Source organism: Oncorhynchus clarkii, chromosome 32, assembly GCF_045791955.1.
Source record: "Oncorhynchus clarkii lewisi isolate Uvic-CL-2024 chromosome 32, UVic_Ocla_1.0, whole genome shotgun sequence".
NCBI classification, from domain to species: Eukaryota; Metazoa; Chordata; class Actinopteri; order Salmoniformes; family Salmonidae; genus Oncorhynchus; species Oncorhynchus clarkii.
In genome coordinates, this window is record NC_092178.1 from 21,963,655 (window position 1) to 21,985,837 (window position 22,183).

At 43.4% G+C, this 22,183-nt stretch overlaps 1 protein-coding gene and 1 long non-coding RNA gene across 3 annotated transcripts; one reads left to right on the top strand and one right to left on the bottom strand.

The window, feature by feature from the left end:
* Positions 1-454: 454 nt before the first annotated feature.
* On the bottom strand, positions 455-1,918 carry LOC139391738 (uncharacterized). The gene is made up of 4 exons (XR_011629605.1): positions 1,783-1,918; positions 1,500-1,597; positions 1,206-1,274; positions 455-1,037 (listed from the first exon to the last, which is right to left on the bottom strand). It is a non-coding gene; the product is annotated as an uncharacterized lncRNA (long non-coding RNA).
* Positions 1,919-2,906: 988 nt separating this feature from the next.
* LOC139391736 (serine/threonine-protein phosphatase 1 regulatory subunit 10-like) lies at positions 2,907-17,163 on the top strand. 2 transcript variants are annotated; one of them, XM_071139241.1, is made up of 17 exons: positions 2,907-2,926; positions 3,113-3,414; positions 7,542-7,650; positions 7,835-7,921; positions 8,105-8,292; positions 8,525-8,608; positions 8,718-8,858; positions 9,116-9,224; positions 9,535-9,659; positions 10,750-10,871; positions 11,015-11,354; positions 11,684-11,930; positions 12,045-12,120; positions 12,340-12,576; positions 12,788-12,917; positions 14,343-14,714; positions 14,955-17,163. In XM_071139241.1, exons 3-17 carry the CDS (start codon positions 7,544-7,546, stop codon positions 15,116-15,118), a joined length of 2,529 nt encoding a protein of 842 aa, XP_070995342.1. In that variant the 5' UTR covers positions 2,907-2,926; positions 3,113-3,414; positions 7,542-7,543; the 3' UTR covers positions 15,119-17,163. The 2 variants fall into 2 exon arrangements, with proteins under 2 accessions (XP_070995342.1, XP_070995343.1); XM_071139242.1 differs by having other exon boundaries at positions 11,015-11,333.
* Positions 17,164-22,183: the final 5,020 nt, after the last annotated feature.

Genomic DNA, 22,183 nt, shown 5'->3' on the forward strand with positions numbered 1-22,183 from the left:
TCTTGGCTGTGTCAACTGTGTAAATTCATTTAATCAAAGACAACTTATTTCGATGAAACCAGCAAGCATTTTTCTTTTATATATATATTTTTTACCTTTTTTTAACTAGGCAAGTCAGTAAAGAACAAATTGTTATTTTCAATGACGGGGGCAGAACGACAGATTTTCACCTTGTCAGCTCGGGGTTTCGATCTTGCAACCTTTCGGTTACAAGTCCAACGCAAAATGTAGATAACACCTGCTGAAATCATCACGGTTGATTCAGATTCATTCATAGAATTGTTTTCACATGACATAAATTGAACACAAACATTGCCTTCGGAAAGCATTCAGACCCCTTGACATTTTCCAAATTTTGTTCGGTTACAGCCTTATTCTAAAATGGACTAAATGTTTTTTTTTCTTCATCAATCTACACACAATCAACACCCAATAACGACAAAGCAAAAACATGTTTGGGGAAATTTTTGCAAATTTATTTAAAAGAATATCACATTTACATAACTATTCAGACCCTTTACTCTGTACTTTGTTAAAGCACCTTTGACTGTGATTACAGCCTAGAGTCTTCTTGGGTACGGTACGGATCCTCTCAAGCTCTGTCAGGTTGGATGGGCGCGTCGTTGCACAGCTATTTTCAGGTCTCTCCAGAGATGTTCGATCAGGTTTAAATCCGGGCTCTGACTGGGCCACTCAAGGACATTCAGAGACTTGTCCAGAAGCCACTCCTGCGTTGTCTTGGCTGTGTGCTTAGGGTCGTAGTCCTGTTTGAAGGTGAAACTTCACCCCAGTCTGAGGTCCTGAGCGCTCTGGAGCAGGTTTTCATTAAGGATCTCTCTGTACTTTGCGCCGTTCATCTTTGCCTCGATCCTGAATAGTCTCCTTGTCCCCGCTGCCGAAAAACATACCCACAACATGATGCTGCCCCCACCATGCTTCACTGTAGGGATGGTGCCAGGTTTCCTCCAGATGTGATGCTTGGCATTCAGGCCAAAGAGTTCAATCTTGGTATATGGACTGATAAACTGTTGCAGCAGCTTCACATTTTGCAGAAAGACAATGGTCCATTGCTTACCAAACATAACATTGAATAGCTTGTTAAAATCAACCTCACAAAATCAAAGGAAATGCCATCTAATTTTCCATCTCTCATAATGATTGTGTGTGTGTGTGTACATTCCATAAGTCAATGTGAGAGACCAAACCTGATAGTGGATGATGACGTTGGGGTCTCGGCAAATTGGATGGGGGTTCCCAAATATCTTGTCTCATCTCTGATCAAAACAAAACAGAAATAGTGATTAGAGGTTGCAGTCACGTCTGTCTGAGAATATAATAACAATAATAATAATAATATGGCGTTACATAGCCTAATACAAAGCAGACCGCATCATGGTAGACATCCTCTGATCATCTGTGCACTCCCCAAAGCCTAAACAATAGCTCAGAGAGTATCCAGGTTTCAGGCAAGATTACAGAACCATCTCTGTTACACTTACAATGTAGGTTGTGTGTGTCTTCTGAAGGGGGGATCCCTCCTTTGTGGTTCCTCCTGTAGTCAGACCACACTGGACTTGTCCATAGCGCTCTATGTACTCTAGAGATAGGAGAGGTAGTCAATGGTCACAGATATGGATGGATTAACAGTATTTAAATTACACTCCATTGAGCATGCTTTTTAGTGCAGGAACCAGGGGTAGGCTTAATCTGGTTCCGAGGAACCATCCCTTAGAAAATACAGCAGAGTGCACAGAGAAGAAATTCAAACTCTAATCTCCATACCTTTGCTCTGTCGGTGGCAAGAGCCTCCACTGCATCACTGGGGGTATCAGGCTGCAGTGCACCGACAGGCTGGACTGCACACCTGGAAACACAGTGACTGTCAGTTATTTATTTTTTTACCTAACCTTAATTTAACTCTGCCAGTCAAGTGTGAAATTTGGAAATACAGTGTACTGTACACAAGACAATGATGCTGATACATTTTCATAGACTATGGTTCTATGTGAAACATATTACTGGGGTTGCATTGGATGATGTACAGTGAAGATAAAATATGCACAATGTATAAAGTAAGGTACTGGTATGTATTTAGGTATGTTGCTAGCTAGCTAACTCTGTAACTTCCGCTAGCTGTAGCTGGCTAGTGTTTAACAGCCGACGGTAACGCGTTACTTTAGCTCGGTCACTGTTTCGTGATGTGTGTGTGCAGCAGACGTCCAAGCTTTTGCTTATCTGATGTACTATAGACAATAATTGTCAAATACCAGATTATGCAAAATATTCTGTGAAGTAAAGCACACGGCATAAAATCCTTACAATAATTGGTATGGACGCTGCCATTTTGCCTTTCAGAACTAAGGGTTGAAAGGTTACAGGTGAAAGGGCAAGTAAGCACATTTATTTTTGTGCATGGTCAAAGACTTTCCATTTGGACTCCAATTCATGTATCGTATGAATTTTAGTTAATTATTCATTTAATCATTTGAAATTAAACGGCAAGGTGTTGATAGTGTCCGAGGGTGTGGCAGGCAGCATGCTCGAGTGCATCGCAGCCATTTTGTAAAAATATTACAATCGAATTTATACCCAAATGTGATATTATAACTCAATACAAGCACCATATTTTGTGAGTTAGCACTGGTACTCATTACAATTTGTTTAGATAAGCAACAATAGATTTGGGATGTGAGGTAAATTGAAAAGAGAATGTACAAAACGTGCAGCGCCATCTTTCTATCCTTGAAGGCACATACAGAAAACACTGATGAAGGTCGTTCTACAACAGCTCGTCACCAAAACTCAATTTTGTTACCATGAAAAACCCATAAAGTGCATGCGCGAAAACGCGTATGACGTCAAAAACGTCACAGGGTATAAATACCAAGCCCCTCCCCTTCCAGTTCATTCCTGGATTTGTTCTGAGGTGAGTAACGTCGAAAGAAATACTGCTAGTTTTGGAACAAAAACGACTGCGCAATTATTTATTTTAATCATAATCCATCATAACATAGTTATTTTAAGATTAATGTGTGTATGAACACACGAAGAAAACAAGTGAATGTATCTTAAATGTATTTTTCGTTTTGTTTGCTCTTTTTTTCCCCTTCAGGTATTTTGAAGGAAGAGTGGCCGTCGAGGACTTTGAACATTTATTCAAAAAAAAACATTTTTTTCTTCAAGTAATGGACATTTGATTACTATTTTTGCCTCCAGTTTGTTCCAGAGGGAAAAGCTAGTTTTTAGCTGCCACAACCCCGCCCATAAACCAGTTTGTTCCAGCCATAGATTGTTAACGTTATAAAAACATGACGGTTAACGATATAAAACTGATGTAACAAGAGATCTGTTGCTGTAAAGCACAATATACAGTAGTAATATAGCTAAGCTACTCGAGACGCTGAAGTATTTATAGTAAGTGTTTATTTTCAAAGCAATCTGAACCTAAATTCACGAAATTATTAATTGTTTAGTCGTAGATTAAATGTCAAGTGTGCTAGTTGTTCTCCGTACGTGGTTAGCTATTTTTTTGTAGTTCAAATGCAGCGAAGGCTAACGATAGTTTATGAGCTCACACAGGAAAGTGCAGAGTGGAAACGCTCCGGTTCTTTGTGTGTGAGACTGATACAAATCAACTAACACATGTTTTAAGTTAATCATAAGCAATCTACTCATAAAGATTGCCGTAGGAAATATTTTTTTGCCTATGAATCTGGATGTTTTTTTAAATTACTAAATAGGGGAGAGATCCTTGGAATTTACACCTACCGCAATCTATACATAAAGATTGCTTAGATTGAAGATTACGGACTTTTGGTAGTTTGCGACACAACGTTGTATCGTCGATCTAGTTAGAGCAGGAAATACATTCCCCATGTGTACGATATGTATACGGCAATCTAAGGATAAAGATTGTCTTATTGAAATGCGCAAGGGAGGGAAACGTCCATTCGAAATATTACAAAAGGCAGAACGGTGGTGTCGGAATCACATCAAAATGGCGGGCTTGTTGTCGTTTGTCCTTGCAGAACATGCAGCCATAATGGCTACTGTGTTTATATGGAGCGACAGTCATGTGTTTGGCTTCCCAGAATAGCGGAACGACTTTCTTCTCGCGATGTCCTTATTGCATGTGTAGCCGTTACAGCTACCTTCTCGTTTTTTGTCAATTGTAAATGATTCTCCGGCCGTGCAAATGTGATAGTATGCTAGCTGTGTTGTGGCCGGGTTAGCTGGCATACATTGTTCTTTATGTTCTCGAGGCTGTTGCAGCCACGAAGCAGTTAACAAAAGAGGGCAGGGCCTAGATGGGTTATCTGTATAACGGGTTAGTTTTTCCCCTTTAACGGCGAACTCCCCTAGCCTGAACTCTGTCATTGAACGGGATCTTTATTCTGGTGGTATGGTAGGGCGTGCATTGCAATGACATGCCATTTGTCATAAAGGGCTCCCAGCTGCGTGATATTTAATTATATAACCAGCATTAACGTGGTGCGTTTGTAAGGCATATACAGTTTCAGTAATTTGATTATCTACAGGCTTTCCCTCCATTATTTTCTATTTGTGACAAGTCATTTATTTTAGGATATCTGATTGGCATAGGCTACAAACAGCAGTAACATTGACCCCATAGGACAAAAGTGTTTATTTTATATAATAATGATTGTCAACCAGGGTTAAAACTAATATTATGTCAACAAAAATTGCTTGCTATTTATTGGCAGGGGTTTGAGCAAGTGTGACAAGTATTTGTTATTTTGTAGCTAAATGATAACATGTGATATCCCCTTTTCAACTGCATTGCTATATATTTGAGTAAATACAGCAAAGCAATTGTGTGTATGAATATTAATTTACTTGACTTCTCCCCCATTGAATTATTCTTTACTAGGCTGTCTTATCAATAACTTCATTCTGTTGACTGTGTGCGTGTGTAACAGTTGTGACATTTTCAGGAGTTGTGTGTTATTTCCCGTGTTGTGGAGTTCTGAGACTATATAAAACTTCTACAGTTAATCGGGTAAGACCAAACTGATTTCCTCACATGGCATTTCAAAATGAAATACTTGGATATTATCCAAGCAATACCTGGATACAGTAATTCAAAGTAAATAATGAGTAGTCATAACCATATTATAATGACTTAAAATATTAACATGATAAGGGTTCAGTTATACACTGAACAATGAGGAAAATGCATGCAGAAGTCCCGCCCCTGCTGTTAGTGTTATGATTTATGCATAGTTTGGGTTTGAACAAGGCTAAGTAAAAATTATATTCCCATTTTACTGTATTGGTTTAATAGGTTAGTGGAGATTTGACGTATTTTTTTATACGTAAAGGATCCATCTATAGTCACTGGATTCTCAACTGAGGTCGGTCTACCAGTGTTCTCTTTTTAAATGGCACAGTAATATGACGTCAGTATTTTCTGTTAACTATTCTTGTTTTAACCACCCACCTGTACTTGAGCCAATCTCCTGCTCAGCTTAAGTATACATTTCAAATATATTCATAGCCAAATTAAGCCAAAAGAAATTACTTTCTTTTGGTGAATTTGACATTTTTAAATATATTTGTATACATTTGCTTTGATACATGTATTCATTAATTAGTACTTTGAAATGTGTGGATTTCTTTTGTCTACATTTGCATGGAGGTGTAGTGCTTGTACATTTGATACAATTTGTAATTCCTTGTACTAAGCTATAGGTGGCAGTAAATGCTAAAACATTCATCCACTGCTCCATGGGGCAGACCATTGAACCAAGGGGGTTGTCATTGGTTATGCTTCAGATGAAACATTCCCTTTATTTTAATGTTAATCATAGGCAATTAACATAGTCCTGTACACTTTAAGGGATGTATGTGCGAGGTCAACCACTTACAAAACCAATACTTACAATATCAATTCAAATAACTTCAATATTACTTTCAAAATAATTATTTATACCTACAAACACACACACAAGTTAAATATGTTCCTTAGATAACTGAAATTAATAGAACTGTGCATTTCTTAGAATAGGCTTCTTCTGCGCTCTGTTCAACCAACTGTATTCCTTGGAGTTCCCGTGCTACCTGAGACTACTGGTAAAGTGACTGCACCCTTCTCTATCAGTGAAGGAGCTGGTCAGTCATTCCAACCACCAGTTTAGTGCACCGCAAGCCTGAAACAATACCTGTAGATTTTCAGTTTGAGGGCCTTCTTTGTGTGTGTGTGTGCGCTTCAGTGTTTAGCTTCCAATATGTGTCTTATTAGTAAAGGGGGAAGCTACTCATGGTATTTTCCACCCACCCACACAACGTAGACTAGCATCGTCTGTTACCAGAACATCATCAGTAACATATTCTAGCTTCTACAGCTCTCGTCACCATTGACATTCATAGGTAATTTCTCTGAGACTAGAACAGTACAAATGGCAGGTTGACAAGGCTGCTCCTCAGCCCAATGACTCATTTCCACTCCACTGTAGCTTGTAGGTTTACTGGTTGTTTCCTCATATCCAAGCCTAATCACTCATCTGTTTTTAATTTGCACTTACCATGAACTTGTTTATGTTGTACATATTATGAAGGCAATCATGAGTGGAAGGTTTTGTTGAAACTTATTTTGTAATGTTTTAATAATCTGAATAAAGCATAGCTACTTGAATGTATTGCGCCGGCCTTGGGGGAAGTCCACATGAACCTATTCTAAGCTACAGCCCAACCTGTCATTTTCCCATAATGTGTGGTGTTGAACTGACTCCTTGCACATTTTCTCTCTCTGTTCTATTGAATTACTGACATAGAGAAAATGAACTAGCAGCATGGCCTATAAGCAGTCTTTGTATTAGCCTCTACCCTGCTGTCTTAGGGGAATCCTCCTGGAGCTGCTGGGAGAACAGGGACAGTAGGCCCTGTCAGTCGTTACCTCTTCTCCCTCAGCTTTGGGAATAACCCCACAGAACAGACCAATCTATCCCTCCGGAGAAAATGAAATGCACATTTTTTTTAAAGAATGAGGCAACACATCAGTGAGTCATGGTGTTCACTAGTGCATAATTTGGAATGCGAAGGCAGCACCTTGGCTGGGGGGTTAGTTGGGACTGTCACTGCCCCCCCTTTCCTTGTTTTCACAGATTTCTTTGTAGCTGAAGATCTAGCAATGTGGGTATTTTTGACGTAGACCTCGGCCCACTGTGATGTTGCTCTCGGCTTTGTAGCTAGAAGGAAACAGTACAAACTGCAGTATGGATTTCAGCCTTGGTCGGTCGTGTGGTAGAGTAAGGTTTGGAGATGTCTTATGGTTTAGTACCTAGGTTGAATCGTCTGTAAGCCGTTACTTTTTGCAGGATTTAGAGATGAACGGATGGTGTCAGTTCCAAGGATCCCTCCCAAAACAAAGTCAAATCTGACATGCCTGGATGCAGTTCAGTGCAAACATCACTTTAGCAGCACATTGAAAAATAATATAACAATAACTGTTTAGTAAGCGCCAGAGTTATACGATTTGATGATATCCTGTAAAGTATGTTTGTCTCTTCCTCTCTGAGCAGAGATGGCAGTGGGCCCAGTGGACCCCAGGGAGGTCCTAAAGGGAGTAGAGAACCTGCTGGGGAAAGATGGAGAGCTCCGCAGCCTGGAGGGTGTCCCCAAAGTTTTCAGGTAATTAACATACTGCCATTTTTTTACTTTTATGATGTGCTTTTGAACTTGTATAACATTTTTCCAGCTTTTAATGTTTAGTGTTTTTCATGAATTATTTTGACATTATTTTGAGTTGCCAGTGTAGACCGTAATGGTAGCATTCTTGTTCTGACCGTTGGTTTTCTTGGTCTTTTCTCCACAGTCTCATGAAGGGCTCTCACAAGATGGTGAGCAGGTGTATGTACCTGAATATCCTACTGCAGACCAAGTCCCATGACATTCTCAACCGGTAAGATCTACTCCCATTTTATGTCATCTATTGTTTAGTAACTTGTTTAGTAACTTCACTAGGGAGTTTTCTGCCACTGTGCTACTGCTTGTTCTTTGGGGGGTTGGGGGTCTAGGCCAGATTACTGTAAAGCGCTTTGAAAATGGGCCATTTAGATTCAATTTGATTGACTCTTCCATCCAGGTTTATCCGAGTGGGAGGCTACAAGCTGCTGAACGCGTGGCTGACCTACTCCAAATCTAGCAACAACACCCCCCTGTTACAGCTCATCCTGCTAACGCTGCAGAAACTGCCCCTCACTGTAGACCACCTGAAACAGAACAACACTGCCAAGCTCGTCAAGCAGCTCAGCAAGACTGGAGAGACTGAGGGTATGTTTTTAAACAACTTTAATTTCTCTTGCGTGCCACCCTCTTCAATACACTGAGCTGACTAAATGGACCTCTATGAGGAAATAGTTTAGCATTTTATTTGTAACTCACTTTCTCACAAACCAAAAGTTCATGATACAGTTCCTAGTGGTGGTATCTATGCAGTAGATGTACATTTTTTTAATGATCGTGTCTGAGGTTGATTTGCAACAATGTTGTCTCTGTCTCTCAGAGCTGAGGAAGCTGTCTGCTGGGCTGGTGGATGGCTGGATGGCTACCATCCGTTCCCAGAGTGTCTCCGCCACCTCTCCTGCAGGTAACGACTACTCTCCTATCCCTCGTTCCCTCATTTTCACTTTCTTCCTCTCGTTAACTCTCCGCTCCCCTGTAATCTCAGTTTACATAACACCCTCTTTCTCTCTCAGATAAGAAACGGAAGAAGGAGGAGGGGAAAGTGCCAGTCCGAGAGGTGAAGGCGGCTGATGGAGGGAAGGCAGCGGAGGAGGAGAGGAAGAGGGAGAAGCCCAAAGCTCACGCTCCCAGCCATGCTAAGATCCGCTCCATAGGTAGACTACGCTCCCTTCACCACCATCTTGTCAAACTACACGCACACCCTGTCCTCAGTTTATCACAAAGTTTCATTTACAAAATATGATTCTGTGTATAAGGTTGTTCTTCGATAAAAGACAGGCAACAGCAATATACAAATGAAGAAGTAATTGTGTTTCTGGCTGTAGGGATGAAGCTCCTGCTGTTGCAAAAGTGCTGGATGTTGGACTATATAATATCCTGATCTGACCCTGTCCTGTTTGTTGTTGTCCAGGCCTGGAGATGGATGCTCCCTCCCCTGTCCCAGTCAAGAAGCCCCCCGTGGCCCTCCAGCTGGGAGACAAGTACAATATCAAACCATCCCAAGTCCTCAAGAGACCCAGGTAACCTACACTTCAGACAGTAATAACAGCTTTGTTCATATTGTGTATAGTCATCGTCCTTCTGCGTTTTACCAGGCAATAACAGGATAGAAAAATTGCCTAACCACAACATAAAACACTGCTCAGTGCTTCCCCCTAGGTGGTTAATGAGAGTATTGACCAAACCTGTCTTTGGCAAATGTATTTGCCATTTGTAATGAATATATTGGAACTATTACTCACTGAACCTTTCCCATGTATCTCTCTCTACCAGTTTGGGTCCTATATGGAGTCAAATTTAACATGTTTCTCTTGTCTTTCTCTCTACCAGTTTTGGTCCTCTGGACCCTCCCCCTGTGGAGAAGAAGTATAAACCCCTCAACACCACTCCTAACCACACCAAGGAGATCAAGGTGAAGATCATCCCGGCACAACGTAAGACCTCAACAGAAATCGGTATGTACTTATGGACCCCTTTACTGCATGTACAGTAGTAGATTAGACCTAACCCCTCAACATGGAGAAGATTAGACCTAACCCCTCAACATGGAGAAGATTAGACCTAACCCCTCAACATGGAGAAGATTAGACCTAACCCCTCCACATGGAGAAGATTAGACCTAACCCCTCCACATGGAGAAGATTAGACCTAACCCCTCAACATGGAGAAGATTAGACCTAACCCCTCAACATGGAGAAGATTAGACCTAACCCCTCAACATGGAGAAGATTAGACCTAACCCCTCAACATGGAGAAGATTAGACCTAGCCCCTCAACATGGAGAAGATTAGACCTAACCCCTCAACATGGAGAAGATTAGACCTAACCCCTCAACATGGAGAAGATTAGACCTAACCCCTCAACATGGAGAAGATTAGACCTAACCCCTCAACATGGAGAAGATTAGACCTAGCCCCTCAACATGGAGAAGATTAGACCTAACCCCTCAACATGGAGAAGATTAGACCTAACCCCTCAACATGGAGAAGATTAGACCTAACCCCTCAACATGGAGAAGATTAGACCTAGCCCCTCAACATGGAGAAGATTAGACCTAACCCCTCAACATGGAGAAGATTAGACCTAACCCGTCTACATGGAGAAGATTAGACCTAACCCCTCAACATGGAGAATATATCAGGGTTGAGGTCAATTCCTTTTCAATTCAGGGAGTTACGTGAAATTCCAAGTATCCTAAGTACTTGTCTATGATAACTTTTTGGAATTTGTTTACTTCCTGAGTTGACTGGATTGAAATTGAATTGACCTCCTCAACCCTGGTAGATACCCACACACTGCTATAAATGTTCCACTACTGGAAGGTCTTCAAGACTGAAACATTGCAGTAAACTAAGAGAGCATACAAACTGTTTCAGAGCATAAACAAACATTTGTTTCTTTCACATGACATGTTGTTTTGCACCCAGCCCTGAGAAAATAGTGTGACGTGTGTAGTACACACTTTGAAACCCATCTCCCCCTCAACAAAACCTGCAGTATTTTGACTGTTAGTGACATGACTAAGGTACCCTCCTCTCTCTGCAGCCCTTGAGGGTACAGGCTTCCTGGATGCCCTAAACTCCGCCCCTGTTTCTCTCATCAAGATCAAGAAGAAGAAAGGAAGGGAAGGGAGAGACCCCAAAGCTGTCTCTCCCACGTCAAACAAGGTAAACACATAACTTCCTGACCAGACAGACCGCACAGACTACTCTCTGCTATTCTGACTCTACACCTGAATCTATGGGAAGGCTGTGCAAATGGAATTGAGTATTCACCCATCTCTCTCTCTTTACATCCCTCCTCCTCTCAGCCGTGTCCATTTGAGGGTAAACCTCACTATCCTTCACCTCAGGGTGGCACCAAGCCCTCGTCCCCAGAGACCCAGGTGGCCTCCACCACCCCTCCCCACGAGGTCCCAGTAGACCTGGAGCAACCCGGGACGCCCGTGCCCGCCGACGACCCAGAGGCCATGGACACGGGCAGCGAGAAGCCCAGCGCCCTGGCTGAACCCCGCGGCGAAGAGGAGGGTCAGCTGACCAAGAAGGGCAAGAAGAAGAAGAGCGTGCGCTGGGCCGAGGAGGAGCAGCTCACACAGTACTTCTACTTCGACCTGGACGAGACCGAGAGAGGTGAGAGAACAAAAACTAACGGTAACTTCAATTCAATTTTTTCGGTCGGTGTTGTGTGTAATTGCACGTTAAACTGTGGTTGTATAGTCAAACTAGATAGCCAACAGCCCAATAAAGACATGCTCAACACTTTACATTTGACTTTTCTGTTAAATTTAGTCTTTTGGCAGGGATGTGACCCCCCCCTGCTTTCCTGTCATTTTTCTTCGAAAAATACCTATTCCCCTGTCAAAATCCAGCTTTTTCTGCTTTTCTATCTTGTCGTGATCACATCCCTGTTGTGTGCCATGGCTAACCTTCTCATTCTGCACCTCTCTCCTTCCTCCTGTTCCCTCTATCCCCCTCTCCAGTCAACGTCAACAAGGTCAAGGACTTTGGCGAGGCGGCGAAGCGAGAGATGATGATGGACCGCCACACGTTTGAGATGGCGAGGCGCCTGTCCCATGACTCCATGGAGGAGCGCGTCCCCTGGAGCCCCCCGAGGCCCCTGGCCCTCACCGGCCCCCTGGTCAACGCTGGTGCCAATAGCACAGAGAGACTCACACAGAGGGACCGCGAGACGGGCATCCTGCAGGAGATCTTCCTCACCAAGGAGAGGTACGGATTCACACACACCTTAAAATATGGATCTCTATAGCCTAGTGGGTTACCAGGTGCTCAAAATGCCTCACATTCTATTGCGGAAACTCACCTCCTGTTTCTTCTCCTCAGTGTTCCTGACAGCCCCCATGAACCAGAGCCTGAGGCCTACGAACCCATGCCTCCACGCCTTATACCCCTGGACGAGGTGGGATATACCCTTTTCTGTCAATCACTTTGGTGCCGTTTGAAAGATGTGTTCAACTAAAATTAATGCACAACCAAACGTTTTGAACATAAAATAGGAAACATTACAAGTGTTATCAGTTTTGAATCTGAAAAAAGTGCTAAAGTCCTGTAATACATAAAGACAACGCTCAATGCTCCAAACATCCTGTCCAGTGAACTAACTCCCTCTCTTCTCCAGGACTCGACCATGGTGGATGACAGCTACATGGAGCCCATGGACACGTCGTCCCAGCCTGGCTCTGGCGTGGGCCCCGGGGGGGTGGAGGGCTCCAAGCTGCCCCCCGTCCTCGCCAACCTCATGGGCAACCTGGGGGCCAACAACCTTTTGAGTAACCTAGGCAACATTGCCCAGGGCACGCCTGGTGCCCCTGCTAACCCCTCCGTCAACGTACAGGAGTTACTCACCTCCATCATGGTAAGTGATATAGCATGAACTAATCCTGTTTTTGTAACCCTGCCATTATGTAATCTCATTGAGATTGGAGGATTTCAAGTATTAATGTGTTTACCGTAACTGTTATAAAACACCGTCTGGTACCCCTGGAAAAGCCCTGTAACCAGTGTATCTGTGATGTTTATTTTAGTCTGTCATGATTTGGCTTAACCCCTCCCTCCCTCCCCTATAGGGAGCTAGTGGTGGCCAGTCTACTGAGGACCTGATCAAGCAGCCAGACTTCTCTGAGAAGATCAAACAGCTGCTGGGCTCTCTACAGCAGACCCAGAACCAGGGCCCCCCCACCGGACCCCCGCCCGGAGGTACACACAAACCTTTACAACACACACACATAAGCACACACAGACCCCCTACACAACACACTATTGATCATAGTCTGTTGCTGGAAAAAGGTATGTGTTATGGCTTTACACCCCCTGCTATATTGTGGATAAAGCGTTACCTGTCTAACAGAACACGGAGGGTGTTCTTTAATGGAAGCCTCTCCAACAAAATCCAGGTACAGTCAGGTATTCCCCAGGGCAGCTGTCTAGGCCCCTTTTTTTCAATCTTTACTAACGACATTTGAGTAAAGGCAGTGTATCTGTTTGCGGATGACTCAACACTATACACCTCAGCTACTACAGCGACTGAAATGACTGCATCAACGAGCTGCAGTTAGTTTCAGAATGGGTGGCAAGGAATAAGTGTAAATATTTAAAACTAAAAGCATTGTATTTGGGACAAATCATTTACTAAACATCAACTAAATCTTGTAATGAATAATGTGGTAATTGAGCAAGTTGAGGAGACAACTGCTTGGTGTAACACTAGATTGTAAACTGCCATGGTCAAAATATATTGATACAACAGTAGCTAGGATGGGGAGAAATCTGTCTATAATAAAGCGCTGCTCTGCCTTCTTAATAGCACTATCAACAAGACAGGTCCTACAGGCCCTAGTTTTGTCGCACCTGGACTACTGTTCAGTCGTGTGGTCAGGTGCCACAAATAGAGACTTGCAATTGGATCAGAACAGGGAAGCGCGGCTTGCCCTTGGATGTACACAGAGAGCTAACATTAATCATATGCATGTAAATCTCTCGTGGCTCAAAGTGGAGGAGAGATTGACTTCATCACTACTTTTATTTATGAGAGGCATTGACATGTTGAATGCGCCGAGCTGTCCGTCTAAACTACTGGCGCACAGCTCAGACACCCATGCATACCCCACAAAACATCCCACAAGAGGTCTCGTCACAGTCCAGAACAGACTACGGGAGGCGCACAGTACTACATAGTCATGACTACATGAAACTCTTTTCCACGTCAAGTAACTCACGCCAGCAGTAAAATGAGATGTAAAAAGCAGATAAAAAATACACCTTTTGGAACAGCAGGGACTGTGAAGCAACACAAACACAGGCACAGACACATGCATACAAACACACAATAACAAACGGACTATACACACACGTACACATTGATTTTGCGTTGTAGATATGCCTGAGGGTACACACTTAATCTGTTGTGAATGTACTGTAATGTATAACTGAATTAAATGTCCAGGACCCCAGGAATAGTAGCTGCTGCCTTGACAACAGCTAATAGGGATCCACAATAAATACACACCTTCCTCTCTCTAGTTCTAACACAAGCCCAAATATTCTTACATTTCCTCCTACTCTTAACTGTATATCATGATATGCATACTAGAATGGTTGTTAAAGTATGTCTTTCCTCCACAGTGAGCCAGGGCCTGTTGGGCCACGGTCCAGGCATGAACAACATGCCCAACATTAGCATGCCCATGAACGGAGTGGGGTACCCTCCTGCAGGCAAGCCCCTGGGACCCGGAGCCCCACACTATAACCATCCTCCGCCCCCACACAACCATGGACCCCCTGGCTTCAACGCCAACCCCCGCATGATGGGCCCCCCGCCACCCCAGGGCCACGGAGGAGACAACAGCAACTACTGGGGGGACGACTCGATGAGGGGGGGCCCACACCGGGGCGGAGGGGGCCACTTCCACCGAGGGGGCCGAGGGAGAGGAGGGGAACAGGTGGGCTTCAGAGGGAGAGGACGAGGGGGGCCTAGAGGAGGACACAACATGGGAGGTGAGTTGACTTAGAAAGGGAATGTTCCTTCTACAAATGTTATTTATTTTAGACATATAGGGCCAGTCTGAAACACCACCCTGTGTTGCCCATGTAGGACTCTGCCCCACTATCGTGCAATAAAAGTAAAGACGAAGTTGATTTCCGTTTGCCATCTTCTAGCCTTGATGCAGTCAGTACAGACGTTTGGTTTGCCTGGCTAGTTGTATACTAACTCTGTTCTTTTCTCTCTCCTCTCAGACATGTCCAAGAGGCCAGTGTGTCGCCACTTCATGATGAAAGGAAACTGCCGTTACGAGAGCAACTGTGCTTTCTACCACCCTGGCGTCAACGGTCCTCTCCTGCCCCCCAACCACCCCGCCCACAACCAGTACAATGACCACGGACCCCAACACGGGCACTAGACCACCAACACACCTCGAACACAAAGACATGACAATACCCTGATACTACCACTAGGTGGCAGAACTCCGTATTCATGAGCTGCTGGTTTAGTTTCACCACTGGAACAGAGAGACAGACAGCCCACCAGGCTAGAAAGAGAGTCGAATGTGACCATCAATGTGAGAGACAGACAAGGCTGTGTCCTGCAGCCTTAACAGCTGCTCTGGTCTGGTAATCTCAATGTGATTTTTCTGCAGGTCTGTTGAAGAAGCAGTTCCAGTACTGTTCTACTGTGTGACTGGGACTTTGATCTGAAGGCTCACCAGTAGCAGAGGAAGACACTGAATATAGAGGGTCTGAATCAGACATTTATCTACTACTTTCTCTTCCTCTCTCCCCACACCAACCCAATATGTCCCCCCAAGAAATTCTCGACTTCCTACGTCCATTTTTGTTTGCCCTGCTCGCTCATACTCCCTTGATCAGGGACAGAGGACATGGCTTGTACACCAGAATACACAGACGCTCATGCCCTGGCTTTGTAAAAGTATAGGTACTGCTATAGCTTTGAGATGATCATTTAGTATGTTTGTTTAAATGTTTTATTGTGATCATTTTTAACACCGTTGCTTCAGGTTGATGAAGATGTACAGTAACCAGACACTATGACCACTATGACTTATGGTTGCGGTCTGTCACTTTCCCATATAGCCTATCAGCCAGCCTTGTCTAATGCACTTGTCTCTACATCTTTGTCTGCTACTTCAATCAGCACTGAGCTAAGAGGTCAGCAATGAAGATGGCAAATCAATAGAAACATCTCCAGGATCTCCCCAGTATTGAGTTGGACTTCTTGAAGCTAAATTACTCTAACATCATTCTGTTCTGTAGTTGTGTAGCGTCACTCCTGACCTGGCTGTGCCTATTGGACCATGTTCCCCTGACAGACAGGATCTTTAGCTAACCGTCAGCTCCAGAATGAGTCTAAGCCCCACCCTCCCTCCTGAATGACAATGTAGCGCTGTGGTCCCCTGAGTTTTCAAACTGTAGTCAGAAAGACATGGCCAAATTACAATGGTCAGTACACCATTTTAAAACATATTTACGGCCAAGTGGCATGCAAGAAAGACATGCCACTTTTTCTACCGTAGTATTTCAACAGAAAACAAGACAATGAATGTGAAGTCGACCAAAAAATTGTAACATTGTTTGATGTTGTTTGCCAACTTCCCCATAGGCAAGAAAGTTATCAGTTAGGAAGCACTTTAAGAGGAAAGATGAGGGCCAAATCCAAGTTGTTTCCACCAGGCAGAATGACTGACAGGACAGGACCCACCCACCACGCTGCTTGTTCTACTACTATCTAGCTCCTGCTCTAGAAAGGCCTGCCTCAAACACTTCCCCTCAAGATCAAATTAATGAAACAGTATTAAGAAAACGTTTAGCTGAAACACCCATAGATGAATGCCTACGCACTGAACGAACAAACGTGTTGCGTTTTCTGATAGTGAGTACTAGTGGTCAGCCTATCACAGGAGAGGGGAACCACAGGAAAAAGCATTGCTTGATTTGACTGAGCCTTTTACCTAGAAGAGTACATTATAATGAATTAAGTTCTGGTCTAATGGAAGCCTCTGTGATTTTTATATTTCAACAAATGTATAACCTGTACCACCAGGAGTATGTATCTCTTCCATGTGACAAAAGCGATGGTTGGATGCCCTGTGACAGACACACAGTCCCCTTTTTATAGAAGTGCTTCTTCATACACAGGCCTGTATTAGCTTGTATGGGCTTCAGTGTTCGGTCAGTGTTATGTCCAACGGGGTAAAACTAAGGAATCATTCTCTGGGTCAACTAATTCAAAGTGTTTTCTGTGAAAACCGTGGCCTTCATGTCTCTTGTGGGACTATAATTATGTCAAATTTAGTTTTGGGTTGGATTTATTGCATTTTTATTTTGATATGATACTGATGAGTTGGATCTCTCCAATTAGGTCCACGTTTTTGTTAAATTCTTGTATCCATTTATTTTGTACATGTATTAATAAATGTCCTAAAATGAATGTATCCGCGTTGTCTCTGCTGCTGTACTGTTTGTTGCTACTTGGCTACGTGCCAAACTTTTAATAACCATTTAATCAACAATCTGCTATTAACAAATCTATCACTGGCTTGGTTTTGTTCTCGCTCTACGTTTTTTTTATTCAACTTTCTCACCCGGACAGATTCTGGGCGTGTTTCTACAGAAACAGCTAAGTAGTGACATTAACGCAATGCCATTAATTACAGTCGCTGTACTCCTAATATGCAGGAGAACTATCGCCTTATGGGTGAGGGTAAACCGAGTTGCAAGCCCAATTTCAGACGCAATCGTTTGGAAAGGATGAAACCGCGTCTGTACCACCAGAGAGTACAGAAAGTAGAAAGTGTGCAGGCCAGGCGGCAGGCTGTCTGCTGATAGCACAGTCAGTGAAGTCAGCTTAGTTTCCCCCATTGAGACGGTGTCTGTGCCTCAATCTAGGTCGTGAAAAATATAAATATGATAGTGTTTGCTTTAGCAATCTCACAGAAAATAATTTTTGAAAGATACTGTGATAAAATAGGACTATTTCATGTTAGATCCCTCTTCCAAGGCAGTCATAGTCAATGAACTAATCACTGATCATAACCTTGATGTGATTGGCCTGACTGAAACAAGGCTTAAGCCTGATGAATTCACTAAATTAAATGAGGCCTCTCCTCCAGTGACCATATCTCCATCCGCATCCCGCAAAAGCAGAAGAGATTCTAAAAATGTTTTGCTGCAAATTTAAGTGTATATAAAAACTAAAAATATATATTTTTTAATCTTTTGAATTTCTAGTCATGAAGTCTATGCAGCCTAACCAAGCACTTTATAGCTACTGTTTACAGGCCTCCTGGGCCGTATACGGCGTTCCCTGAATTTCTACCGGACCTTGTAGTCATGGCAGATAATATTATAATTTTTGGTGACTATCCACATGGAGAAGTTCACAGACCCACTCCAAAAGGCTTTCTAAGCTATCATTGACTCAGTGGGTTTTGTCCAACGTGTCTCCAGACCTATGCATTGCCACAGTCATACCCAGGATCTGGTTCTATCCCCTGGAATAAAAACTGTGGATCTAAATGTTTTTCCTCACAATCCTGGACTATTGGAACACCATTTTATTATGTTTGCAATCACAACAAGTCATCTGCTCAGACCCCAACCAAGGATTATCAAAAGCCGCGTTATAAATTCTCAGACAACCCAAAGTTTCCTAGATGCCCTTCCAGACTCCCTCCACCTACCCAAGGACGTTGGAGTACAGAAATCTGTTAACCACCCGAGGATCTAAATTGAACCTTGCGTAATACCCAAGATGTAGTCGCACCTCTAAAAACCAAAAACATTTGTCACAAGAAATTATCTCCCTACCTAGCTCCTTACCCGAGCCCTGAAGCAAGCTTCCAGAACATTGGAATGGAAATGGCGCTCCACCAAACTGGAAGTCTTCCGACTAGCTTGGAAAGACAGTACCTTGCAATATCGAAGAGCCCTCACTGCTGCTCGATCAGCCTACTTTCCTAACCTGATTGAGGATTATAAAAACAATCCAACATTGCAAAGCTAACTAAAAAGCAGCATTCCCCAAGAGAGGATGGTCTTCACTTCAGCAGTGATGAAGTCATGAACTTCTTTGACGAAAAGATCCTGATCATTACAAAGCAAATTACAGACTCCTCTTTGAATCTGCGTATTTCTCCAAAACTCAGTTATCCTGAGTCTGCACAAAACTGCCAGGACCTAAAATCAACGAACACTCATGTTTTTTAATCATGTATCTCTCAAAACATTCACGAAAATAGTCATGGCCTCTAAACCTTCCAGATGCCTGCTAGACCCTATTCCAACTAAACTACTGAAAGAGCTACTTCCTGTGTTTGGCCGTCCTATGTCGAACATAATAAATGGCTCCCTATCCTCCAGATGTGTACCAAACTCACTAAAAGTGGCAGTAATAAAGCCTCTCCTGAAAAAGCCAAACCTTGACCCAGAAAATATATCAAATCTCCCATTCCTCTCAATAAAAATGTTAAAAGCTGTTGCGTTGCAACTCACTGCCTTCTTGAAGACAAATTATGTATACGAAACGCTCCATTCTGGTTTTAGACTCCATCATAGTACTGAGACTGCACTCGTGAAGGTGGTAATTACTTTTTATTGACGTCAGACCAAGGCTCTGCATCTTTCGTCGTGCTCCTAGACAGTGCCGCCTTTGACACCATCAATCACCACATTCTTTTGGAGAGATTGTAAACCCTAATTGGTTTACACAAACAAGTTCTTGCCTGGTTTAGATCTTATCTGACAGAAAGATATCAGTTTGTCTCTGTCGATGGTTTGTCCTCTGACAAATAAATTGTACTTTTCGGTGTTCCTCAAGGTTAGGACCACTATTGTTTTCAATATATATTCTACCTCTTGGTGAAGTCATCCAGAAACACAATGTCAACATTCAATGCTATGCGAACAACACACAGCTGTACATTTCGATGAAACATGGTGAATCCCCAACATTGCCTACTCTGGAAGCCTGTGTTTCAGACATAAGGAAGTGGATGGTGGCAAACTGTTTGCTTTCAAACACGCACAAAACAGAGATGCTAGTTCTAGGTCTCAAGAAAAAAAGAGATCTGCTGTGTCGCACCCTCGTCTGTTTCACCTGTATTTGTGATTGTCTCCACCACCCTCCAGGTGTCGCCCATCTTCCCCATTATCCACTGTGTATTTATACCTGTGTTATCTGTTTGTTTGTTGCCAGTTCATCTTGTTTGTCTTTCTCGCCCCCCTGGTTTTGACACTTGCCTGACCTGAGACCGCCTGCCTGATGACTCTGTCTGACCCTGAGCCTGACTGCCGACCTGTACCTTTGCCCCACCTCTGGATTCTTGACCTCTGCCTACCCTGAGCCTGCCTGCCGTCCGGTACTGTTGCCCCACCTCTGGTTTACTGACCCCTGCCGGCCTTGACCTGTCTATTTCCTGTCCCTGTTGGATTATTGAACCATTGTTAATTCGACGTTGTCTGCATCTGGGTCTTACCTTCATATCTGATAGCTGTTTGATCTGACAATGAATCATATTGGTTGTACAGTCGTCTCAAATAAAACTGTGAAGGACTTTGGCATCCCTTTGGATCGTGATCTCTCTTTTGACGAACATATCAATAATATTTCAAGGGCACCTTTTTTTGGTCTTTGTAACATTGCAAAAATCTGAAACATTTTGTCCAAAAATGATGCAGAAAAGATTATCCATGCTTTTGTCACTTCTAGATTAGACTATGGCATTGCTCTACTCTCCAGCTACCCAGTTAAACCACTAAATAAACTTCAGTTAGTGCTAAATACGGCTGCTAGAATATTGACTAGAACCAAAACATTTGATCATATTACTCCAGTGCTAGCCTCCTTACACTGTCTTCCTGTTAGGACTAGGGCTGATTTCAAAGTCTTTAATGCTAACCTAAAAGCATTACATGGACTTGCTCCTACGTGAATCAAATCAAATTTATTTATATAGCCCTTCGTAAATCAGCTGATATCTCAAAGTTCTGTACAGAAACCCAGCCTAAAACCCCAAACAGCAAGCAATGCAGGTGTAGAAGCACGGTGGCTAGGAAAAACTCCTTAGAAAGGCCAAAACCTAGTAAGAAACCTAGAGAGGAACCAGGCTATGTGGGGTGGCCAGTCCTCTTCTGGCTGTGCCGGGTGGAGATTATAACAGGACATGGCCAAGATGTTCAAATGTTCATAAATGACCAGCATGGTCGAATAATAGTAAGGCAGAACAGTTGAATCTGGAGCAGCAGCACGGCCAGGTGGACTGGGGACAGCAAGGAGTCATCATGTCAGGTAGTCCTGGGGCGTGGTCCTAGGGCTCAGGTCCTCCGAGAGAGAGAAAGAAAGAGAGAAAGAGAGAATTAGAGAGAGCACACTTAAATTAACACAGGACACCGAATAGGACAGGAGAAGTACTCCAGATATAACAAACTGACCCTAGCCCCCCGACACAAACTACTGCAGCATAAATACTGGAGGCTGAGACAGGAGGGGTCAGGAGACACTGTGGCCCCATCCGAGGACACCCCCGGACAGGGCCAAACAGGAAGGATATAACCCCACCCACTTTGCCAAAGCACAGCCCCCACACCACTAGAGGGATATCTTCAACCACCAACTTACCATCCAAAGACAAGGCTGAGTATAGCCCACAAAGATCTCCGCCACGGCACAACCCAAGGGGGGGCGCCAACCCAGACAGGATGACCACATCAGTGAATCAACCCACTCAGGTGACGCACCCCTTCCAGGGACGGTATGAGAGAGCCCCAGTAAGCCGGTGACTCAGCCCCTGTAATAGGGTTAGAGGCAGAGAATCCCAGTGGAAAGAGGGGAACCGGCCAGGCAGAGACAGCAAGGGTGGTTCGTTGCTCCAGAGCCTTTCCGTTCACCTTCCCACTTCTGGGCCAGACTACACTCAATCATATGACCCACTGAAGAGATGAGTCTTCAGTAAAGACTTAAAGGTTGAGACCGAGTTTGCGTCTCTGACATGGGTAGGCAGACCGTTCCATAAAAATGGAGCTCTATAGGAGAAAGCCCTGCCTCCAGCTGTTTGCTTAGAAATTCTAGGGACAATTAAGAGTCCTGCGTCTTGTGACCGTAGCATCCGTGTAGGTATGTACGGCACTAACTGAAGTTTATTTAGTGCTTTATCTGGGTAGCCGAAAAGTAGAGCATTGCAGTAGTCTAACCTAGAAGTAACAAAAGCATGGATTAATTTTTCTGCATCATTTTTGGACAGAAAGTTTCTGATTTTTGCAATGTTACGTAGATGGAAAAAAGCTGTCCTTGAAACAGTCTTGATATGTTCGTCAAAAGAGAGATCAGGGTCCAGAGTAACGTCGAGGTCCTTCACAGTTTTATTTGAGATGACTGTACAACCATTAAGATTAATTGTCAGATTCAACAGAAGATCTCTTTGTTTCTTGGGACCTAGAACAAGCATCTCTGT